Consider the following 21,814-nt stretch of genomic DNA (forward strand, 5'->3'; position numbering starts at 1 on the left):
CCACACAGCCCCTTTCTGGAGAGTGGCACTGAAGAGCCAGGCTCCCAGCTGGGCATCAGGGGTCCTTTGCTGGCCTGGTAGCTACACTAAGCCCCTCTGTGGCCGGGCCCCAGTGTCCACCCACCTAATAGCTGTGCATGAGGCTTGTGTCTGCCTTGGCGAGCAGCCCCCTTTGGCCCCCAGCGCCCCCTGCCTTCTCTGTCACCGTGCTGCCCCCCACCCAGGGGCACTCGTGCCACCTTTCTTGAGCAGGATGGACTTTCCATATGAGTCCACAGCTCAGGCCCTCCCCACACTGGCTGTGTTTCTTGTAGCACATCCCTCCATCTCCCCGAGCCCAAGTCTCCTTAAATAGAGAACGAGGTCCCTATAAACCCACCTTAGGTTTGATTATGAAATGGGCTCAGGGCCGGCACACAGGGAGGCCCCAACAGACCCCAGCTTACTCTGAATCCGTTGTTAGCTTCCCGGTCTCCCCTCCCTACTACAAACCGAAGGTGCCATCAGCTCCTGTGACACTCCCACGTGCCTGTCTACCTCTCAGGGCCCATCCTGCACGGCCAGGTTTTGCAGTGGAGAGGGAGAGAATGCTGGAGAAAGGCTCGTGGAGCCAGCTGCATCCTGACTGCTGGCCGCTGTCTGTTGGGGTGCGGCGTGAGGTGCACTGGCTGGGCTGTCGTTGCTGGCGGTTCACATGCACTGTGGGGTCAGAGCCTTCAGCTCTGCTGGAGGAATTAGAAGTGTAAGTTTGTGGCCAAAACGACCCAACTTCAAAATACTGGCAACAATTCAATAACAATGATGATGATGATAGAATCAATGTGGGAACCAAACGGAAGTACAACTAAAGGCCGACTTGGCCCCGAGGCCTCCTGCTTTTAAGTGAGGCACAGCAGCAGAAGGTATAGGATGGAATTCCAGCTCTGTCCTCCAGGTCACCCGTGACCTTGGCTGGGCTGCAGGCTCCCACCTGTGCTCTGGGCTCCTCACCTGTCAGGTGAGCTCACCAGTGGCTCACATCTGTGCAGAGCTCCCCAGGAGCCCTTCTGCTGATGCACCAGCCTTCAGTCCTCCCAGTAGCTCAGTGAGGGAGGGACTCTTACCAACCCCGGCCTGGGAACCCCAGTAGCCCCGGGCAGTGTGGCTCCAGGGGTGTCCTGCTGGCCTCATTGCTGGTCTGGCCCACTTTGTTGTCAGCATCAAGGAAGAGCCCTTCTACAAGGCATGTAGCACACAGCCCTTCCTATGGAGGTCGGCACTGCAGGCCTCCTGCCATGCATGCCCACTTTGCAGGTGCTCGTCCATTTGCCGCCGTGGACATGGCAGTGCCTTCAAGGTCAGGGGTATCCTGCCTCTTTGGGGTCTCCGCCTCCAGATTGGCTCAGTGAATTGAAGCTGGTGAGGTTTGATGGAGAGGTGTGGAGGGCCGTCCCAGCTCCCTGCTCCCCACCTCCTCCCAATCCGCCTGTGCTAGCTTTGAGAGGGCCACTAGGAGAACAGAAGACACTGGCCCCACCTCAGAACCCATCAGGAGCCTGGTCTGAGACAGGGGACAATTAGCAGAGAGCTGAGAAAGGCATGTCGTTGTGAGCCTGGGTGCGGGGGTGCAGGAAGGCCACAGCTGGTTTACAGGGCCGCGTGGTCGGGGTTAACGTCTTTAAAGAGCACTCTGCAGACATCAGACACGAGATTACCAAGCTGGGCCTGCCCGTCTGCTTCTGATTACCCAGACGCCTGGTGGCCAGGGGAAGGCCGTTAACTGCCAGCCTTTGATCCAGACACAGTCCGCCTGCCAGCTCCCCACCGGGGCCCCTCCCCCTCCCCCTCCCCACCAGCCCGTAGACACTTCCCAGGGCCGCTGGTTTAGCGCTCCTGGTGATTCCTCTTGTCTCTCTCCTTGTGCAGAAATGGAAGCTCCACTCGCGGAGGCGCCGGGAGGCCCCCAGGATGTCTCCAGGATGTAACTGCCCACCAGGTAAGCTGCCATGCGAGTGGGTGAGGCCAGTGCTCATGGGACAGCACCCACGCCAGAGGCTCTTCTGTGGCCTTGCCATCTGCACCCACTCAGGCCACTGCTTTTCAATCAAATAAGGGAATGACAACATCTAGGATGATTGCTTGTCATCTACTCACTGATTGTTCTGCCTGTCCACCACGCATGCATGCATCCAGCCACTCATCTGTCTGCCCGCCCATCCATGCATGCATGCATTAATCCATCCATCCATGCATCCACACTTCCATGCATGCATGCATACATGAATCCACCCATCCCTGCATCCATACATGCGTGCATCTACCCATCCATGCATCCATCTGTCCACTATGCATGCATGCATCCAGCCACTCATCCGTCCATCCACTCATCCATGCATGCATGCATTAATCCATCCATCCATGCGTCCACACTTCCATGCATGCATGCATACATGAATCCACCCATCCATGTATCTGTCTGTCCACCCATGCATGTGTGCAAGCATCAGTCTATCCATCCATGCATCCATCCACCCGTCATTCATTCATTCAAGCAAATATTCACTCATTCACTCATTCATTCATTCAGAAACTCTTCTCCATGCCCGATTCACCTGGTTCACTTCTGGGTTGTGGTGAATCAGATAAGAGACAGGGCATGGTCCAGTTGGGAAATCACGAGGTCCTGTACAGAGTAGAGGGAAGACCAGCCCTTTGAGGGCAGGAACCGTGTGCATCATGTTCCCTCTTGGGTCTCACAGCAGGCCCACAAAAATGTTTGCTAGCTGAATGCATGGGCCGGGAATCCTAAGATGCTGTTTGCCCTGGCCAAGTGGCTTAGTGCAGTGCCTGCTCACTGTGTGGTGGCATCTTGTACATGCACAGTTGTGCTCACACCTGTGAGAGGGAGGCCCAAGCTGAGGGTGGCAAGGTGATGTGTATGACACAGTTAACCCTCCTGATCTGGACCTGTACTCCGCGTTTGCCAATCACTCACGTGTAAGGTAGATTGCCTGTCAGGGATGCCTGCTCTAGAGCTCCTCCCCATGTCTGTTCATCCAATGTGTGTGCTGGCACCTGCTCTGGGCTGGACATCATGCCAGGTGTTGGGTTCAAGTGCATTGTTAGTGCCAGTGAGAGGTGAGGGCTCATGAGAACTTTGTCATGACTTTCCCTGACCGTGAGAAAGAGGAGGAAGTTCCATTGCTCCACCTGTTAACTAGAATCAGCCATGCTCCTTTGGGGGTGGGGGCAGCAGGCCAGGGGAGTCAAGGTAACACATTCCAGGACTCCCAGAGGATTTTGCTTGGGCAGGTGGCATGACGGGCCACTCCGACAGCTTCTCTTCTGGCTAAAGGACCCTCACCCAAGCTCCCCAGGCCAGGGAAGAGAGGCTGATGGCTGTTCAGCCTATGGGGATTGGAGGGATCACGCTCACTCGGGAGGGAGTGGGCTGGGCCGGGCGTCACAGTTCAGGCAGGCTGCCTCGGGACGGTGAGAGCGTGAAGGGACTCAGCTGGCCGCAGTCAGGGGAGGGTCGTCCGGGTTAATTAAAGGGTGTCCAGAGACCCTGGGAAGCGCCCTCCCTCTGGAGGTTGGGCCCTGGGCCCTGGGAAGACTTCGGGAGAGGAGCGCCAAGATTAATGAGATGAGGCTGGGGAGAGGTGGGATGATGGGATCCGGGCAGAGCGCCCGAACACGTCAGGGTTCCTGGGGCGGCCCAAGTTTCAAATGAGCGGCTGTTGTCCCCACTGCACCCAATTTTTGCTGCAAGTATCGAATGCGGGAGATTCGGAAGCCTGGGAGACACAGGTTGGGATTTCACCTCTGACGCCTGCCAGCTCTGTGCCTTCAGAAGCTCTGGTGGCCTTCACTGGGCCTCAGTTGCCTCATCTGAAAGACGGGCGTCACAGGCCCCTTGCAGGTCCCTGGGGGACACCAAGTGAGGCGACCCTGCAGAGGGCCTGGCCCCCGTCCCGTTCATGGCAGGCACTATGATTATATCCTCAGTGTCCTCGCCCACTTGACATTGCACGGGCGTCCTTCCCAAATGCGGTCCCGATGTTGATGTTCATGTTCATGGCCAGGCTTGCCCTTCTCCCTCCCCGCCGACCGGGGAAGCATAGCAGCTGTCAAATGGACTTTAGGTTCCCTGCTGGTGGCCGAGTGGGTACCAGTGGCTCTCAGCTTTGTGCTTCAGAGCGTCGGGCTCAGGGTGGCCTGGAGCTGGCGGGATTGGAGTTTGGCAAGGGTGGGGGATGGCAGGAGGAAGGACAGATCTGGACAAGTGCTTCCTCTCCCCTGGCCTCCTGGAAGGGACAGTGAGGAGTGGGTGGGACAGGAGGGACACAGTGAGGAGAGGGCAGGGCTGGACAGAAGCTGTCCTCTGTGGGGAAGGGGTTTGAGCAGACGTGGCTGCCAGGCCTGGGGTGATGGGCAGCCCTGGGTGTGAAGAATTTCCCAGAAGGCCATTTGGCCTATAGGACAGAGTGGGGGACACCGGGAGGATTTAAGAGGAGGCCTCAGAGGGAGGCAAAAGCAGAGGGGGGTTCAGGTGGCCCCCCAGCTTTTGGGAGAGTCAGGTGGAGAGTGGGCACCTCTGCGCAGAATCGGAGCAACGCGCGTCACCTGCCGCAGGTGCCTGCAGAGCCATCTCCTCAATCACGGGCCCTGTACAAATGGGACCAGTCGCCGTGATTACCCCCGCTGAGCCCCTCTGAGCACCAGACCCAGTCCCCGACTGCATGTACACAGGAAGCATGGAGTTCTGACTTTCTGAAATGTTTGCAAGTCCTCCAATTCGTGCCTAAAGCACCGTGCTCACTTTTGCACCTGAATCACGTGATGGCTGCCTGGGGAACCGAGTTATAAACCACTTTATAAACCACTTTCCGGCTCCTGGTGCTCACGGAGGGCCTTGTACCATTGTGAAGTGCGGGCTTCACAGACACAGCGTGACTCATCTTGTCTTGCCAGCCCTCATACCCTGCCATGTATGTAACAGACGCCCAATGAATGCGCAACAAATTATCATCACTACTCACTCCAAGGGACCAGGCTCTTTCTCGGGCTCCCCATCTGCCATCTGATTAGTTTCAGACGCCTTACCCTCACCCCACCCCGAGTCCGCCTGCTGCTGGAATCACCACTGTTGGGACACTCTCCCTGCGCAGGGCAGCTGCTGCCGCGGGAGCGAGCCCAGGGCTCCAAGCCTGCCTCTGTGGGGACGAGGCTGAGGCCAGAGGGCTGTGGTGGGTGTGTCCTTCCTTGAGGCAGCCCTGGGCCCTGGGCAGCATCCAGAGTGCTTGGGACACATAATCGTGGGCAGAAAACCTGCCTCTGTCCCTTCCCACTCTGACCTCATCCGCATCCTCCTGCGCTCCTCCCTGTCCCAAAATAACTGTCACCGCCTGAGATCTGGGCTGCGTGTGCCCATTGCCAGGGGAGCGAGGGGCTTGCAGCCTGGGGCAGGATGCTGAAGGTCAAGCCTCAGTTAGGAGGGTCGGGGTGGCCTCAAGTTCAGAGAAGAGGTGTGGGCCGTTTGCAAAGCATGTGGCCTGAGGAACACAGATCCCTACCGTGGGACTTCCTAGGCCACTTGAGACCAATACAAAGATTGGGGAAACGCTCCCCTTCTCTGCCCTTGTTCTTATGAACAACCGAGGAGCAGGACAATACAGGCTCCAGCCAGGGAGGAAGTAGCTGCTTGAGGCCCGCCATGCCGGGGCTGGGTGGGGCTGCGCTGCACCCAGCCCTGGGTGGAACTGGCAGTGTGAGGGACAGTGCGACGTGCGGCACGCCAAGCGAGCCAGGGCCTGCAGAGGTGCTGGAGCAGCTCACTTCCCTGTCCAGCCCCAGCCTGGACCAACTAGGGGTGCTCGGGTCAGGTCTGAGCACGAGCCCCGTAAGTGGTGCTTGCAGAGAGGGATGGGTGAAGAGGAGAGGGTGGCCCTCAGCCAGGCTGGTGGCAGAGGTCACGGCCATCCTCTGGCTCAGAGCATGCTGGTGAGAAGTGTGTATAAAGGACTGGGCACCCTAGAGGATCTTGGGACTCTGGGAAAACTTCATGGAGAAGGTGGCACTGGGGTTGGTCATGGGAACAAGGCAGCAGGTGCGAGGACGTATGTTAGGGTGGGGCCTTAGACAGGTAGAGGTGTGGCTTCTTCCACAGCTGGCCAGAGATCAGAGGTCAGGGCTGGGAGTGGCCCTGCTGGCTTCACCCTGCGCCGTCCACCTCTGAGCCACTGGTAGCTACTTGGCTTCTCACCCTCTCCCTGCCGGCACCAAAGGGAAGGAGTCCAGGAAGAAGGCGGAGGGGGCTATGCTACAATCCTCCAGAGAGAGACTTGAGAAAAAAAGACCGCCTGTCTTCTGCCCGTGTCCCACTGGCTGCAACCGAGGGCTTCAGGGAGGCCAGGCGACAGTTGTGGCGGGGCAGCCCTACTCCCAGCTGGGGCAGTATCCTTGTGGGAAGTCGGGGAGCTGGGAGCAGGGTGGGGGAGGGACAGGGAGCAGTCAGCACATGTGTCGCAGGCTGCCCGAGGGACCGTGATTGCAGCTCTGAAGAGTGAGAAAACTGTGGGTGTGTTTGGGGGCAGCAGGCAATTTTAAAGATTCTGGAGCACAGAGCAGTGATGGGGAATGAGGGTGGAAAGAGACCAAGATTGCACAGGGTCAGGTGGAGGAAGCATTTTCATTCTGAGTGATTGATTGGTAATGACTGCGTGGGAGGGCTGTGCTGAGTGCCCTGCTTCAGTGAAATGCAGTGATTGCTTAATGATGTCTGCAGTGAGTGCAGGAGTGGTGGACAGCAGCAGCACCTTGGCTCTGACTGTGTTATCCTCCCCGGATGTGATGTGGCATCAGCAAAAGTATGGGGAGCAGGGATGTGACCTGGTTCGATTTGTGTTCTGGAATAGTGGCTAACTGTGGTGCAGAGAATGTCTTGGAAGAGGGAGCAGCCCTTCCCGGCGATGGGAGTCTCTGCTCTTGTGGACAGAGCTCCATTTTCTCATGAGCTGCTGCACACGTTCAGGCTAGCACAGCCTCTGCAGCCTCGGCCACTTCCCATAGGCGGTGAGGGCTGCTGCCCACATACCCTGCACTCTTTCCCTTGGCCAGCCTTGCCCTGTTTCCCGTGGCATCAAATTTTGGCCCCAACATCTTCATGCCATTTACATGGGCAGGGCCTGTGGCCAGTGCTTCAGACCCACATTGGGCTCCTCCGGGCATCCTTGTGTTGTGAGCAGCCGTCAGCACAGAGGGCGCCCCAGGCAGACCACAGCTCCCACCCCGTCTCTGTGGCCCTGCTCCTTGCAGTCAGCCCAGCAAAGGCGGACTTCCGACCAGCGGGTCCCTTGGCGCTGTTTATGAAGAACAGGACTGAGGGTTATTTTAGGGAGATTTGACCTAAGGCAGCACCGGATCAGGTAGCTCAGAAGCCTTGCCTTGCACGCAGGTCGTTCAGGGGTTCCTTCTGAGTCAGACCTGGCTATTTGGTTAAGCAGGTCCCCGAGGGCCGGCCCAGCAAGGGAGCTTTCTGTTTGATGGCTCTTGTCCCTGACGTCCTGAGTCTCCCTGTGCCGTGGCGAGCAGTGGCTGCACCTTCAGCTCTGTCGGCCTCGTCCACCGCTCCCCCAGCCCCTCCTCACTCTACAGTCCTGTTCTGGAACCAGGCGTCCGGGACACCGAGGACCAGTCCCCCACCCCGCAGCAGCAGCAGCAACGCCCCCTTCCCTCACGCCCCACGCTCCGTCAGTGGCCGGGCCCTGCCAGTCCCACTGTGCTAACCAAACATGATCCGTGGTTTCCCAGCACTCACACGTCCCACCAGCCCCCAGGGATGAGCCTGATCTCAAGTCAGTCTCCCACTGTCCTTGTTTGCTTTTGGCAAAGCCGGCTGCTCACCGGCCAGGCCCTGCGGCGTCCTGGTTGCACACTTGGCTCACACTGGGCTGCTGTCTTTGACCTGTCCCTACCTGATGAGTGCTGAGCTCCCCCCACCCCACCCCCCTCCCGGAGCCTCCTACATCAGGGCTGGAGCTCCTGCCACCCACCTTCCCCTGCCTTGGTTAACACGGGCCTGCTGGGCACTCAGTGGCTAATCCAGGCAGAACCACCTCCTGGGACAAGTGATTTGTCTTAAAGTGAGAGGAGCAGGCAGCCCAGGCTGGGTACACCTGCCAAGGCCTCGCCTTTTGACCGTTAGATTTGGATTCTACAGGCCCTTGAGAGCAGGCCCCAGAGTAAGATTCCAACATGGTAAGAGAGCCTTCCCTGCCCGCATCCCGACCTCTCCCTGTGGACGTGTCACAGGCCACCCCTCCTCAAAGTGCACAGGGCTGGGCCACGGGCTCTCCCAACACCTGGCCCCTTCCAACACTGCCCTCCCCCCCCCCCCCCACCGCCAGCACCTCAGCCAGGTCCTGGGACTCAGCCTGACGCCACCTTCCCCTCCCGGAAGTCTGTCGATCACTGTCAGGTTCCTCCAGCGGCCCCACTGTCGCCCTCCCGCAGGCTACCGCTGTCCCTCACCTCGGTCACCACAGCAGCCTCAGAGCAGCCCCTCACCCAGAAGCCGGAAGTGTATCTTTAACCCAGTGCGTAGCACAGCCCTCATTCATGTCCTTAGGGTCAAAGCCCTGGCCCCTAGGGTGGCCTGATGCCCCCCACCAGCCCCCTTCGTCTCTGGCCTCCCTGACCGCGCAGGGCTGTGGGTGCAGGGAGCCCCGGCCGCGCTGCAGCAGGGGTGCTGTGCTTAGGAATCAGAAAGCCCGTCAGTCAGGCTCGAACCCGCGCTGCAGACGGAGGCTCTGCCTGGGCTCGGTGCCCTATTTCAGGCAGCCTGCTTGCTCCAGAAAGAGAGTTAGCTGTTACCTTGGAGAAGGCCCCTGCCCTTAGGGAAGCCCACCCCCCACCCCGCACCCACCCCGCCTGCTTCCCCCAAGGTGGGGGTCAGATAACTGGGGTGGGATAGGGCCCAAGCAGCCAGCAGCTGCCAGAGCCCAGGTGCTGCCTGGCTGGAAAGCGCCCCGCCAGCTGCCCCTGCCCCTGCCTCCCCCAAGCCCCGGCTCTGCCTTTTAGAGATGCCTGGGGAGTTCTCCCAAGTTAATTTCTTCTCCATTTCCTCCTGAAAGCCCTCCCAGACCCCCAGCCAATAATGTGTTTCTCCTAGATCGGCTCTGATAGCGCTGGGTGGTCGCTGAGATTTGTAGGGGGATTTCAAAAGGGAGGGAGGCAGGATGGAAGGTTCCAGAAAGGCTAGAAGAGGCCTGGGCTGGGAATGAATCTGCAGCTCGGGGGACTCTGAGTAGGTTGCCCTCCTCGCTCAGTGGCCTTGCTCATGTGGAGGTGAACAACTTAGAGAAACCGTTTGACAGCATCTGGTGCTATGACCGCTAAGGCTCCTGGGAGAGATGTGCTCCCTGTGCGCATGCATCCCTCTGTGCTGCTTGTACCGAGGACAAGGGGAAGGAGACATTTCCTGGCAGGAGCAGGGGTAGGGACGTGGCAGGGCCTGGACTGTGCAACGGCTGTCATGACCTGCCAGGCACGTGAGCACATCAGCCAGACTTCCCAGCCCAGCTGCCTGCCAGGATTTGATTAGCAGGAAGCTGGAGTCTGGAGCCCGACTTGGGCATTAATGCCGGGCACTCCAATATGGGATGCACCGTAACCACTAGGCTGAACACCCACTTAAACACCTGAGGGCCTGTGGAGGGAGAGAAGCAGTGACAAGGGAAACTTTACAGTGTAATTTACTCATGCAAACTTAAAAAAACACAAATATGTTGTTCAGGGAATATGTGGGACATCTTTCATAAGTTCATGGAAATGTACGTTATAAAAAAGATGCATGTGTTTCAAACATTTTTGCACTAAAATAAGCTTACCTTAATTTTTTTTAAATTTACTTGTTTATCTGAGAGGCTGACAAGGAGGTAGACTGGTAGGGAGAGAGGGAGAGAGAAGGAGAGAGAAACAGAGAGAGTGCTCCCATCTGCTGGTTCACTCCCCAAATCTGTCTGGGGCTGGCTGGAGCTAGAAACGAGGAACTCAATCCAGGGGTCCCATGTAGGAGGCAGGGATCCAACTACCTGGGCCATCACTGCTGCCTGCCAGGACTTGCATCAGCAGGAAGCTGGAGTCTGGAGCCCGACTTGGGCATTAACACCGAGCACTCCAATGTGGGGTGCAGGCACCTTAACCACCGGGCTAAACACCTGCTCTTAGACTTATCTTTAATTTCATTTTTCCTTGAGCTTGTTGAGGGACCCTGAGTGCATACGCAGTGAGCAAGGGGGTGATAAAACCAAATTCCTGGGGAGGAGGGGCAGACTGAGGTCCTGTCAGTGATGAAGCCAGGTGCTGGCCCTGCCAGGTCCAGGGTGCATTTTATAACAACTGTGCACACTTCATCAACTTGCCACACCCAATACAGCACCTTCCTGTGCTCCCATCACCACAGTAGGTCCTAGAACGTTTCTATCACCCCAGGAAGAAAACTCCGTAGTTTTAGCCATCATCCTGCGTTTGCACACACCCCTCCTAGCCCTGGGCTTTCCACCTCTGTGGATTTAGTGTAGTGCCCTCCAGTTGATCTGAGTGGTGTGTGTCTCAGTACTTCATTTCTCTTTTTATTGTCAAATAATACACTATCTTGTTTATAAACTTCTTTGAGTGCCTGAAATATTTCAAGAGAAAGCATTGGATTAGACAGCATGGCAGTCCTTCTGCCTGCCTCTACATCTAACTCGTATTCTGCACCATCGCTGGTCCCTCGGCTCTCCTGGGCTGGTGGCAGCAGGTCCAGGTCCTGTTCAGATAGGTTCAGACCCCGAGAATGCCAGTCCTCCTTTTCTCCTTGAGGCTGGGGGTGACTTGCTCTCCTGAGTGCACATAAATGGGGTAATGTTAGCAGCCCCCCCTCCCACTGTCTGTTGGGTTCAGCATGGGACCTGACACATACTGAGCTCTTTTTTTTTTTTTTTTTTTGACAGACAGAGTGGACAGTGAGAGAGAGAGAGAGAAAGCTCTTCCTTTGCCGTTGGTTCACCCTCCAGTAGCCGCCGCGGCCGGTGCACCGCGCTGATCCAATGGCAGGAGCCAGGTACTTATCCTGGTCTCCCATGGGGTGCAGGGCCCAAGTACTTGGGTCATCCTCCACTGCACTCCCTGGCCACAGCAGAGAGCTGGCCTGGAAGAGGGGCAACTGAGACAGAATTCGGCGCCACGACCAGGACTAGAACCTGGTGTGCCGGTGCCGCAAGGCGGAGGATTAGCCTATTGAGCCGCGGCGCAGGCCCTCTTTTTTCTTTTTTTTTTTTTAAGATTTATTTTATTTTTTTAAAAGACAGAGTTACAGAGAAGTAGAGACAGAGAGAGAAAGAGTTCTTTCATCTGCTGGTTTACTCCCCAGATAGCTGCAACAGCTGGGACTACGTTGATCTGAAGCCAGGAGCTTCTCCTGGGTCACCCACAAGGGTGCAGGGGCCCAAGGATTTGGGCCATCCTCTGCTGCTTTCCCAGGTGCATCAGTAGGGAGCTGGATTGGAAGTGGAGCAGCCAAGACTCGAACTGACGCCCATATGGGATGCAGGCACTGCAGGCTGGAGCTTTAACCTGCTGCACCATAGTGCCGGCACCACATACTGAGTTTTAAATGATTGCCATGGTGATGATGATGATTGTATGGGTGGGAAGGGATCCTGATGGTAGGGGGTCACCAGCAAAAGTTAGGCCCCTGCCTAGTTGTGTCAGTCCCATGAGTGCCACCTTTGTCACTGACTGTAGTGCAGAAATGGGGCTTGGGCTGCCCATGATGTCAGCCCACTCCTGCCTCCCTCTCTGTTCTGTGGGCAGCCAGGGTATCTCTTTACATTCCAGATGCTTCTCTTTCTGTGACGTCACACTAGGCACTGCAAGAGACACGAAACAGGTGCGATGCACACCTGCTCCCCAGGACGAGACAGTGGCCACTGCTGTGGGGGAGGAGCCTCCAGCCTGAATCTCACCTCTCTGTGCCCCGAGTTCGTCTTTTACCTGTCAATAAGGATCACAGGGGCTGTTGTGTGAGCTCCTGGCCATTCCTGGAGCCCTGCATAAGTGACCCATGTGAGGGGGAGGGCGGTGGGGTCTGTGCCCATCCAGTTCCTCTGTAGAAGGCAGACTGCTGAGTGCCACTGGTGAGATTTGACAAGGGCTGCAGCAGCCGTGGCAGCGGAAGGATCTGTGACAAGAGCAGGTGCGGGCTGGCTCCTTGGGAGGGCGACTGGAGCTCACTGAGGGTCGAGGGCCTGAGGACCTCACTCCCCCCTCACTCGCTCCAGCCAGCCCCGGCACAGAGGGAGCTGACCGTCAGCCTTCGTCAGCGCCCTGAGGGGTGAGGGCTGCCCTTGGCCGGGCTGGGGGTGCCTGGGTTTCTGCAGGAACTTCATTGTCCATAGAACCTTCTGGAAGGTCAGAAGGTGGGCCCAGGACAGCTGTAGGGCTGGGTGGGCTTGCATGAACAGCAGTGCCTGCCATGTGGCCCCTTCTCCCTCAGAGAGGAGAGCAGAGGAAGGCTCGCCCGCTCCCCTGAGGGTTCTGTGTGTTTGTGCTACCTGCACACCTGTCAGGAGGCAGACACCACAGGCAGAGAGCTCAATGAATTCTGCCTCCACCCCCGTACTGCAACTAGCACAGGCTGGCCAGGGACCAGCAGCCAGAACCCTGGGCTGGCCGTGCGCTCCCGTGGCTCCAGGCTGGTTACGTGGGCAAGTGAGGCGCCACCAGTGAGTCAAGAGCTGCTCCAGACCTGTGCTCGGTGCTGTGGGAAACCAGTGCATCAGACAAGGCCCTCCTGTCCAGGCTTAGGGGAGTGCTGGGCAGGAGCCTGGGCTCACGCTGGGGACACATGAGAGAAGTGGCTCCTCTTAAGGGAAGAATCCAGAAAGGCTTCATGGGGGTGGGCCTTTGGCCTTGTGGTTAAGACACCATTTGGGATGCTCATCCCATATCAGAGTGCCCAGTTCAAGTCTCAGCTCTGCAGCTGATGCCAGCTTCCTGCGAATGCACACTCTGGGTGGCGGCAGGTGATGGCTTAGGTAGCTGGAACCCTGTCATCCCTGTGGAGACCTGGATGGAGTTCCTGGCTCCTGACACTGGCCATATCCAGCCCCTGCCATTGCAGGCATTTGGGGGATTGAACCAGCCAATGGGAGATTCTCTCTCTCTCTCTCTCTCTCTCTCTCTCTCTCTCCTTCCCTCCCTCCCTCCCTCCCCTCCCTCTCTCCCTGCTTCCCTCCTTGCTTTTCAAATAAATGTAATTTCTGAAAAGATCTCTATGAAGGAAGTAGCATCTGTAGCAGGCTTTGAAAGGCGAGCAGTTTCAGTGAATGGAAGTGTGGCCAAGGGCGTTTTAGGACAAAGAAATGACTGCGTGATGAAGGAGCCACCCCAAAGGAGGTGGTTGTTCTTTCCCCCTCGCTGCAGGAAATGGGGGTTGATTTGGAATGGTTGTAGCAAGCCCACAGGGAGGGTGGAGTAAGCGATTAGACTGGACTGGACATTTGGGGGTCAGGGGGGCAGAGCAGGGAGGGAGTTGGACCCCACCCTTTATGGGGTGGGTTTCTGAGAGGGCACGTGACAGGGTCCAGCTGTGCATGGCGCAGTGTGGAGGGACAGTGAGAGACGGGTGAGCCAGGAGGAGGCCGAAGTGGCCCCACTCAGAGACGGCATGAAGGGACAGGGGAGGGACAACAGACAGTACAGACGTACGATTGGCAAGTGCTGTCCACCTGTGTGGCAAGGGAGGCGTCAGGGCATTTGTGAGCCTGGGAGCCCAGCAACCCGCCCCAATCGGGGCATATATTTAACCAAGAGATGGCCTTGTACTTCATGCATTAAATATGGTACTGCGATATCCTGATCCCGCGTGGCTGTGGTAGGGGCCTGTGGCTATCCTCCTTTTGAAGAGAAAACTGAGGCTCCAAGACAGAGCCAAGACTTAGCCGAAGCCTTTGAGGCCCTGGAGCAAGGCAGGGAGGGGCAGGAGGAGGCTGCAGAGGAAGCATGCCGAGCTCTGTGTGGACAGGCTGGAGGTGAGGGGGTGGGGGTGCGTGCTGCCCCTGCCCATGCTGGTCCTGGGGGGAGAGTCAGCTGGGATCCTGTGGCCATCATGAGGCTTCCTGCCAGGGTCACCACACAGGGCAGCCAGAGGACAGGGCCACATCTTGCTGGACAGCTGGCTGGAGGTTCCAGAGCCAGCCCCTGCCTCCTCACCTCCCAGGACTCACAGCCAGCCCCTCCCAGGGCACTGAAGCTCAGCCCTGCAAAGGTGCCTTGGTGTAGCCATGCCAGCTGCACCCTGGAAGGTCGCTAGAGCATCCCCTCCCCAGCCCAGCGATGCTAAAGGAACGTGGACGACATTGTAAAGAAAAGGGCAGTGAACAGGAAGGCAGTTTTAAGGCACCAGAAGGTGGGGTGTGCTGGACACTTGGATGCAGCCCTCAGGTCTCCTCCTGGAGCCACCAGCTGCCCCCAGTCCTTGTCGCAACACGGCCAGCCTGTCATCCCCCACCTCAGCTATACCCTGGCCTTCAATCCAGTTTAGGTGGCCTCTGCTGGAAGCCGGTGTGGTTGCCCTGTGCACGCTGCACCCTCCCTGCATCTCTCTGGGGTTATGACTCCAATTACCCCATTCTCCTAGCTCCCCTGGGAGCTCAGAGTTCTTGACTCAAGGATACAGGATTGGGAAGTGTCAGGGTCAGGACTGGAATCCAGCTCTGAGATTCCAGAAGGGAGCTGCCTCACAGTGGCACGAGGGCCACCCTGCAGTCTGGTGGGAAAACTGAGGCCTGAGCAATGATGGCTGGGGGCTGGGAGGCAGCTGGGGGCCTGAGCTAATGACAGCGACAACAGGTGTGTTAAGTGCTGCCTCCGCCCCGGGCTCGTTTCATCTTCAGAATTACTTGTGTGGCAGGTGTTTCTGTCATCTCCATTCTACATGTGACAAGACTGAGGCCCAAAGAGGGTATGGAACACGGCCAAGGCCACAGAGCTAGCGTGTCAGGGTGCCAGAATTCCAACCCCCGAGGGCCGATTCCGGGAAAACCAGAGTGGCGTCAGAATGTAGGTGCACCGTGCCTCAGTCTGTCTGTCTCTCTCTTCCTCTCGCCCGCTCGCCCCCTGACCACCTCCTGAGCACAGGAGACAGAGGAGCTCCTGGGCCAGATAAAGGGATGTACAGGTCACACAGTGGCTGCTGCAAGGAGCCAGGGCTCCAGCAGGTGCCGGTGAATGTCCAGCATGGGCCCCCATTCTCCGTGATCCCAGCCCCTGTGAGGTCAGCCACGAGCCAGGCAGGGACGTGAGTCAAGAACCAAGGGTTGGGGCCAGTGATGTGGCACAGCCAGTTAAGCTGCTGCCCATGACGCCGGCGTCAGTTTGAGTCCCGGCTGCTCCACTTCCCATCCAGCTCCCTGCTAATGCACCTGGGAAGGCAGCAGAAGGTGGCCCAAGTTCTTGGATGGAGTTCCAGACTCCTGGCTTCTTTTGGTCATTTGGGGAGTGAATCAGTGGATGGAAGACTCTCTCTCTCCCTCCCTCCCACTCCTGTAATTCTTTCAAATAAAAAAGTTATTAAAAAAAAAAAAAAAGAACCAAGTGTTGACAGAGACCCTGGGCCTAAAGTGCCTGATCCAGGGATGAGAAGGGACCCCACATCTCTGCTGACTCAGCTCCCCGATGAGAAGCAGGAGAAGCCCCTCCTTAGCAGGGAGCTGGCTCTGTGGTGGTGGGGTTGCACACAGGCTTAGTGGGGGAGGGGCAGGCAGGGAAGGGAGGGGAGGAAGGCGGAGGGGTCAGTGCCCACAGGTGGAGTGGCGGCAGGGTGCTGCCTGCCCCTTCTTTCCTGCTCCCTGTGCACCCTGGCTCATAGCCTGATGTGTCCTCTAGGCCCTGCTGCCTGTGCCCCCTGTCTGCCTGAGTGTGGCAGGTGCACCGGGCAGGGGTTATACAGAGGTCTCCAGGGGGCAGCTGTGACTAAGGAGCAGAGATAGCCAAGGCCGAAGCCCGCAGCAGGCTGACTCCTCAGCCGCCCGCAGACCTTGGGGAACCTGGAGCCGGGAGTGAAGCTGGGGGGTAGTGGGGCCTGTCGGCCACTTTATACCCAGCTGGGGAGGAAATGCGGTAAGCGGGTCTGGCACGAAGCTATAAGCTAATGCCCAGCAGGCAGTGGGTGTCTGGGGCATGCCAGCTGTACACATAGCTATGTGAGCTGTCACAGCGGGGTGGGGGGGCAGCTGAGGGGGGCGGGGATGCAGGGCGAATCCCAGACCTCACGGGGGCAGCACGGATGTGTGCTGCCCAGGCCCGCTGCGTGTGGGCATGCAGGGGCTTCCCGGCTGCACCGCTGGGCTCCAGGGCACCCTGGGTGCAGGGGGCTGTCTGGGCCTTGCCTGTCTTCTTCCTTGTCCTTTAGACTTAGAACTTGGATGTGAATCCCTCCCCAGGAGCAGGTCTCCTTCCCTCCTGGACCCCGTCACCTGGCTGGGAAGCGTCGGTGGGTGTGTGATGCTCTGTTCTTCCCTCGACGAGCAGGGACACGTAGCAGGTCCCTGACTCATCAGCCTGCATGTGGACTGACTCTGAGAGAAAACGCTGCAAGTCTCAGAGTCCCCTCCTCGCTAATCAGTTATTTCCAAGTCCGTTGCTCCTTTGTCCTGGAAGTGCACTGGTCTGGATAACTGAGTGCCCTTTCTGGTTAATTGAGGTTGACGTTCAGCACACACTCAGCCCGCCGCATCCAAGGGGACCACACCTCTGGACTCCACCACCTCAGATGGAAAATATCTGAAAGCCAACTCACACCTGCACTGACCATACACAGACTTTTTTCCTCATCTTTATTCCCCGAACAACAGAGGGTAAAAGCATTTACATAGCATTTCCATGTCACTGCTATAAGTCACCCAGAGAGGCCTAAAGGTAGGCAGGACTGCATCAATGACATGTAAATGCCACGCTGGTCTGTACGTGGGACTTGGGCATCCAGGACTCTGATGGCCACAGGGCATCCTGGGCAGGCCCCTCACACACCAAGGCACCCTTGTTCCTCATTTTTTGCAGATACTTTTTGCTTTCTGCTCCCCCTCTTTCCTTTCTTCTCTACCAAATGTGAATAAAAGACAGAGAACTTGACCTTGGAGAATTCTATTCAGGTCTAGGAGAATCCAGCTTCCTGTCCTGATAGTCAGAATAGGGGCACCTGCCAGCTGCACCCCAGCTTGGCTGGAGGAGGAGAAGGAGGGTGTTCCCCAAGTGTTGCATGAAAAGAAGAAGGGTCTTTGCATTGTGGAGTGACGCTAGCTTCATTCTGGCTCCCAGCAACCCCTCAGCCAGGTTCAGAGGAGTCTCTGCCCCCTACATCCTGTAGGGCCCTGTAGGGTACCACCACCTCCTCACAGCTCCAGAATCCAGACTCAGAATCCAGACTCTGGGCCCTGAACAAATGTCTGGGGCCTTCTCAGGCAGGGCCGGGTGGCAGCAAACCCTTGCTTTGCAAGAGACCTTACATGAAGTCCACATATGCTTCTGTCCATGGGAGAGCAGAGCCCGTGCATTTGAGCCTGGGGAGGAGGTGGGGTACTTGGGTGCCCAGGGTGTGTCCCACTGGTGACCCCCTCCAGGCACCTCTGGAGATCCCCCAAGTTCTGTCGGCACAAAGTCAGACCCACTGACATTGTCTGACCCCTCACTTTGCAGCTGGGGGCAACAGGTCCTGAGAAGGAAAAGGGAATTTGCCGATTGGGCAGGAAATGGCCACAGAGGGACGCGTGGGGCTCTTCCTGTCATGTCTTGTCCCCCAGGCGGGTCCCCAGAGCCACCACCAGGGGCACAGGGAGGAAAGGGGTTTGATGGAAACTGAGGCATGGTGGATGGGGGTGAGAAGGCCGAGGGGCCAGGCTCAGCCAGCACCGCAGGCTCCCGCGCCTGTCGAGGCCAAGGGCGCCAGCCAAGCCGGGTGTCTGGTTCCGGATTCATGTGTGCATCAGACAGCCCTGCTTCCTGACAGGCGACACCTCTGCTGCTCACGGAAGCAGAGAGATGCTGCCTGCCACATCCCCGAAGCCGATTGGTCCCCGAGGCCACCGCCCACCCAAGCTGTTCCTGGGGGCCTTGCCCTAACCCCCCTGTCTCTGCCTCTGCTGACTTGGCCTTGGCTTTTACTCAGTCCCCGCTGCCCATCCCCCTTAGGGCAGTAGGATCGTGTTTCCGTAAAAGGACACACTCCGAGATTGTGCCAAAAACAACCTGAATTCATTCATTAAACACACGGGGAAGGAAGCAGATTTTACCAGAGGAAGCTCGGGCTGGGGCCGACTTCTACTCGTTCCAGCAGTGCTGCCGTGGGGCTGACATTACTCAGAGCGGCTGCCCAGCCTCAGGTCCCCTGGGACGTTTGTGTGGCTGTCTGGAAGTACCCAGATCTCCCAGGCCTTCTCGGTTCCCACGGGACCATGGTCTTGGTTATCCGGCCATGCAGCCACCTCTGGATGCTTCCCCCGTGGCCCCCTGGGCAGGGCAGGGTCTGGTCCTGTTACAAGGGCACCCAGGCAGCCCCCTTCCTTACACTGTAGCGGCTGCATCTTGCTGTCTCCCCTGCCCAACGCAGGCCAGAGCTGGACAGGCCTAAGAAGGATTGAGTGGGAACCTGGGCTTTGCTAACAGACTCTGATGCTCAGAGCAGGTCAGGGGCTCTTTCAGCGTCACCCCACCCCTCCTGGAAAGGCCTGGACCTGTGAGTGGCAGCATTGTTTGCTGGTTCAGTTCCAGGGTCTAACTGTGACTTAAGTCTTCAAGCCTCAGCTTTCTCACCTGTGAAATGGGGGTAGTAACGACATCCACCTCACTGCTCTGTCATGGAGATTACCTAAAGCTCGCAGCCCAGTACCTGGCACCTGAGAGGCATCTCATCAATGGCTTAGGGTCACTGTTGTCCAGCACTCCTGAGTCCCAGCCCCATCCTCTTGGGCCCACCCCCATTGTCCCTCTTATGGAGCCCTTGAAGCCCTGGGGTCCAGGCTCGGGGGTGGTCTGGTCAGCTGGCAGCTTCCCCCACCCCCTGTCTGCCAGCTGCAGCAAATGCAACTGTGTGAACAGAGCCCTCCCCCCACCCCCCACCCCCCCACCCCCACTGCTGTGTATAGAGCTCCAGTGCCCAGCTGCACACAGGCCTTGCCGAGGGCTTCACACCCTCCCTGGGGGATGAGAGAGGGAGCCCTGACTCCCTGGGCTCAGCTTCTGCACCCACAAAACGGGCCTGTGCCAGGCGCCCAGGGCAGCTGGGGTAGGCCAGTGAGCTCCCGCGGCTGAAGTGCCTTTATAAGCCCTAAGTGGCTGCGACTCACTGCAAATGTGCCGGTTGTTATTTGCGTGTTTGCACGATGATGGACAAGACCCGAGCCTGCCTTCTCCAAGCCCAACCCTTGATTGGGTCTCCCAGCAGTGGCCACAGGAAATATTTCACCAATTAGATCCTGCAGTGTGTACATGCCGGCCGCGGCGCGTGCAGAATGTGACGGTCACAGGAGCCGCCGGGGCAGGTGACTCTGTTCATTCATTGGACAAATATTTATTGAGCGCCTGCCATGAGCAGCCACAGAGCACTAGGGATATAAGGGTCAGCATGACGGACAGGACTCGTACCCAGGAACTTCCTGTCCAGTGGGACAGACAGACAGAACAGGCATGTGAGGAGAGAAAGAGGAAAACATCCATTGAGTGCAACACAAAAACAATCAGGAAGACTCAGCCCCTCCCCCCAGTGTATTGAGGTGTGATTGACAAATAACGCTTGGGGCAGGAGGCAGAGGCATCTGTGTGTGACAGGGACACAGAGTTAACCACACATCTGAACATGAAAGGAGCTTGGACGGACCCTGGCCTAGAGTGGAGCACTGTGAAGGTGCCTGTGAAATAAGTCAGATAATTAAATCAGAGGCTGAGGGGGTGAGCTTTCAGCAGCAGGAGCATGTACAAAGGTCCTGGGGTAGGAATGAGCTTGCTGTGCCTGAAGAAGAGCAGTAAGGATGGAGTTGTCTGGAGAAGTGAGGAGGAAAGTGCAGAGAGCGAGCTCTGAGTCCATGGACCAGCCCGGTGGCCCCTGCTGGGACTCTGGCCTGTGTGGTTTGTGAGTTTCACCCTTATGTTTTATGTTCCTTTGGTGCAATGAAGGTGCAGGGACAGAGAAGCCTGTTGTGGGAGCGCAGAGGGGAGGTCATGGTGACAGAGGAGGTGGGAAGCGTGGACAGAGGTGACCACGGGCAGGACTGCGAGAGAATGGGCTCACCCATGTGCCGGGCAGAAGCAGGTGTCCTGAAGGGGCAGGGGCAGAAGAGGCTGGAGGCACTCGGGGGCACTGAAGGAACTGGTCACATGGGGTCTCCCGGCTGCGGGTCCCCAGCAGTGGCGTCTGCTTGCAGCAGCACCTGGAGCCACCTGCAGCTCCTGGGCTTGTGCTTGGATAGGGCAGGGGTGGGGCGGGAGAGACAGCGTCCAGCGCTGGCCTGAGCTCCCCTCCCCAGCCCCCACCCCCGGCAGCATTTCCTTGCTCACTGAATCCCCAGCTCCCAGGACGATGGCGCCCCTTTGAAACTCGAGTGAGGTGAGTTCAGGACAGAGTCCAGAACGCGTCTCCTGACCTCCAGGTACTTGTTATGCTGAGAGATGGCCCCTAAGGGATCTGGAGAAAAGGACAAAATGAGGGGTCCCATATGGCCCTCGAGAGGGAAGCGGGGGCCTGCATGACCTTCAGGTTGAGGTCGGGGAGGAAACGCAGCTTAGGGGGGGGGGGGCGTGTGCTGGCGCCGCAGGCAGGAGCCGCCCCCACCAGCCCAGCCATCGCACAGCCCCGGCGCCAGCGCTGGAAGGGGCCCCACACTCTGCCCTGTGCACTCCTCTCCTGTTACGGTCAGGACGCCCCTCTGCCTGACACACCACAGTGGGGCCAGCGCCTTCCCCATCACGCCCAGGCTGGCCCCGGCTGGCCCCAGCAGCAGTGCGGCCATGGCAGAGCTGCCGGAGCCAGGGCTGTCTCAGGGCCGGGGCTGGGCCCCTGCTGTGCCCCTCGCAGGAGCGCACGTTCCCGGCCTCCGTCTGTGAACCCACACGGGCCCTTCTGACGTGGCCCTGGGTGTGACCTGCTCCGTGGTCCTTCCTGTTCCTGGCCCCTTCCCATTTCCCCGGCTGGGGCTTACGTACCATTGCAAGAAGCCTCCCCAGAGCCCCTCTCCGGCTGTGACACTCTGTGTCCCCTCCACACAGTGGGCACCGTGTGTCCCCAGCACCTGGCAGGCATCGACCTGGCGAGGCTTCCGGCCCAGAGCACGGAATAGCCTCAACAAAGTCACATTCATGCACTCAGGAGCCGGCACTGAGCACCACACTCTATGCCAGGCCTTTGCTGGGTGCTGGGGACCCAGTGGGGAGCAGAACTTGACCCCTGCCCTGTGGACCTTACAGGTCAGTGAGGGGAGCATGAGGATGACCGCCCCACTGCAAGGAGGTGTAGGGGTTCATGAGAAGTGAGGAGAGATCCGGGAAGGCTTCTCTGTGGAGGTGATGCTTGAACAGAGATCTAGCAGGGCAGTAGGGACAGATTAGGCAAAAAAGGCGGGGGCAGGGCCTTGTAGGAAGAGGGTGCAGCCTACGCAAAGAGCCGGGGGCAGGAAGGAGCAGGGGGAGAAAGAGGAAGGGAGGGAGGAGCAGCAGGGAACTTGGGAGCAGGGTGGTGCCAGGCGAGGCTCCAGGGGCTGGCAGGACCTGCAGCGGGCGGGGCCTAATGGACCAGGTGTGG

The 21,814-nt window shown here is 58.3% G+C and overlaps 1 protein-coding gene across 1 annotated transcript in view; it reads left to right on the plus strand.

The window, feature by feature from the left end:
• LOC149122013 (collagen alpha-1(XIII) chain-like) overlaps positions 1-21,353 on the plus strand; it is a 36,568-nt gene extending 15,215 nt beyond the window's left edge. Inside the window, exons 2-3 of the mRNA XM_089313624.1 lie at positions 1,906-1,975; positions 21,283-21,353. Of these exons, the coding sequence (XP_089169750.1) occupies positions 1,906-1,975; positions 21,283-21,353 (141 nt within the window). The remainder of the gene's footprint in view (positions 1-1,905; positions 1,976-21,282) is intronic.
• Positions 21,354-21,814: the final 461 nt, after the last annotated feature.

Source organism: Oryctolagus cuniculus, chromosome 15 (genome assembly GCF_051225735.1).
Source record: "Oryctolagus cuniculus isolate XC-2025 breed Fujian yellow rabbit chromosome 15, ASM5122573v1, whole genome shotgun sequence".
NCBI lineage: Eukaryota > Metazoa > Chordata > Mammalia > Lagomorpha > Leporidae > Oryctolagus > Oryctolagus cuniculus.